The sequence below is a fragment of the Aptenodytes forsteri genome, unplaced genomic scaffold (genome assembly GCF_000699145.1).
Source record: "Aptenodytes forsteri isolate BGI_AS27 unplaced genomic scaffold, ASM69914v1 Scaffold444, whole genome shotgun sequence".
Taxonomy (NCBI): Eukaryota; Metazoa; Chordata; class Aves; order Sphenisciformes; family Spheniscidae; genus Aptenodytes; species Aptenodytes forsteri.
The window spans coordinates 317820-318957 of NW_008794178.1; the positions used below are offsets into that span (position 1 = coordinate 317820).

The 1138-nt window shown below is 58.6% G+C and overlaps 2 protein-coding genes across 4 annotated transcripts in view; one reads left to right on the forward strand and one right to left on the reverse strand.

The window, feature by feature from the left end:
- Window positions 1-1138, reverse strand: part of MTHFD2 (methylenetetrahydrofolate dehydrogenase (NADP+ dependent) 2, methenyltetrahydrofolate cyclohydrolase) — a 13402-nt gene that overhangs the window by 10714 nt on the left and 1550 nt on the right. The window contains exon 2 of the mRNA XM_019473503.1: window positions 419-531. Within this exon, the coding sequence (XP_019329048.1) occupies window positions 419-432 (14 nt within the window). The 5' untranslated portion in view covers window positions 433-531. The remainder of the gene's footprint in view (window positions 1-418; window positions 532-1138) is intronic.
- The window catches only part of LOC103903599 (MOB kinase activator 1A), an 11153-nt gene that overhangs the window by 2430 nt on the left and 7585 nt on the right, over window positions 1-1138 (forward strand). The window lies entirely within an intron of this gene.

Consider the following 1138-nt stretch of genomic DNA (forward strand, 5'->3'; position numbering starts at 1 on the left):
GCCTGGGGTTAGGTCGGGGCTAGGCTTGGGACTGGGGTCGGGATTAGGGGTGGGGGTCAGGTTTAAGGCTGCGATTTGGGTTGGGGTGAGGGCGGGATTAGGGCTGAGAAGGGAGAACGGGATTGGGGCTGGGAGCGGGGCTGGGATGGTGGTTAGAGCCAGGACTGGGATTGGGGTTAAGGCTAAATATGGGACCGGGGTTAGGGCCGGGGTTGGGATCGGGGTTAGGGCTAGGCTCGAGCCTGGGATCGGGATGAGATTAAATACGGGACCGTGAGCACGTCTAAAGCTGGGCTGCGATCGAGATTAGGGTCAGGTTCGGTTTCGGGACTAGGGGTGCGCGCGCCGGGGACAGGCAGTTTAGCTGCTAAAAAACGGGGGAGATTTTCACTGCGGGAGGTCGCTGGTATCGTCTCACCCCTCTTCGAGCATCGCAAAACCTGGGGGCGAGCCAGGCGCTCCCAGCTCCGGCTGCTCCCAGCTCCGAGCGATCCGAGGCTGCCCGGTATCGCAGAGAAGGAAGCAAGAAACCTGCAGGGAGAAGAGGTAAAACGAGTCTGTGAGCCCTTGGGAACCCCTGCTGAGCGAGTTTAGCCGTCCCCCGCGCGTTTATTTTCCTTGGCTTTGCCCTACGTACCCCTTGAGCCACGAAAGGCGGCCTCGGAGGTTTATCCCGAGGTCATCGAGGTGCTTGGTAAAGCCTGGGGAGGTTTTTATACCTCCCTGAGCATCAAATAAATACCGAGGACCGCCAGCCGCCGTCCCCGTGACGTGCCCCAGCGGAGCCGGCTCCACACTCCGCCGCTTGTGAGAGCTGCGGGAGGCGGCCTGGCCGCGAGCTAAAATGACCTCATGGCGTTTATTTGAGTTTTCAACTCGTTTGGGTCGGCCGCAGTCACTCCCCGATTTTAAAAGTAATTTTTTAGGCTAATAATAGTAGCTCCTTGCTAAGACAAGGGCTGGAGGGGTCGCGTAGCTGCAAAAAAGGGTGAAAACGTGCCGAAATCAGCCCTGGGAAAAGGGTTCGATGAACTTTAGGGCGTTTTGGGGGAATTTCAGCCTGTGAAGTTGGTCTGGGGGGCTGGATGGGGCGCACAGGTCCAGCCCGGTGCGACGCTGAAAAAGAGGTGCTGAAATA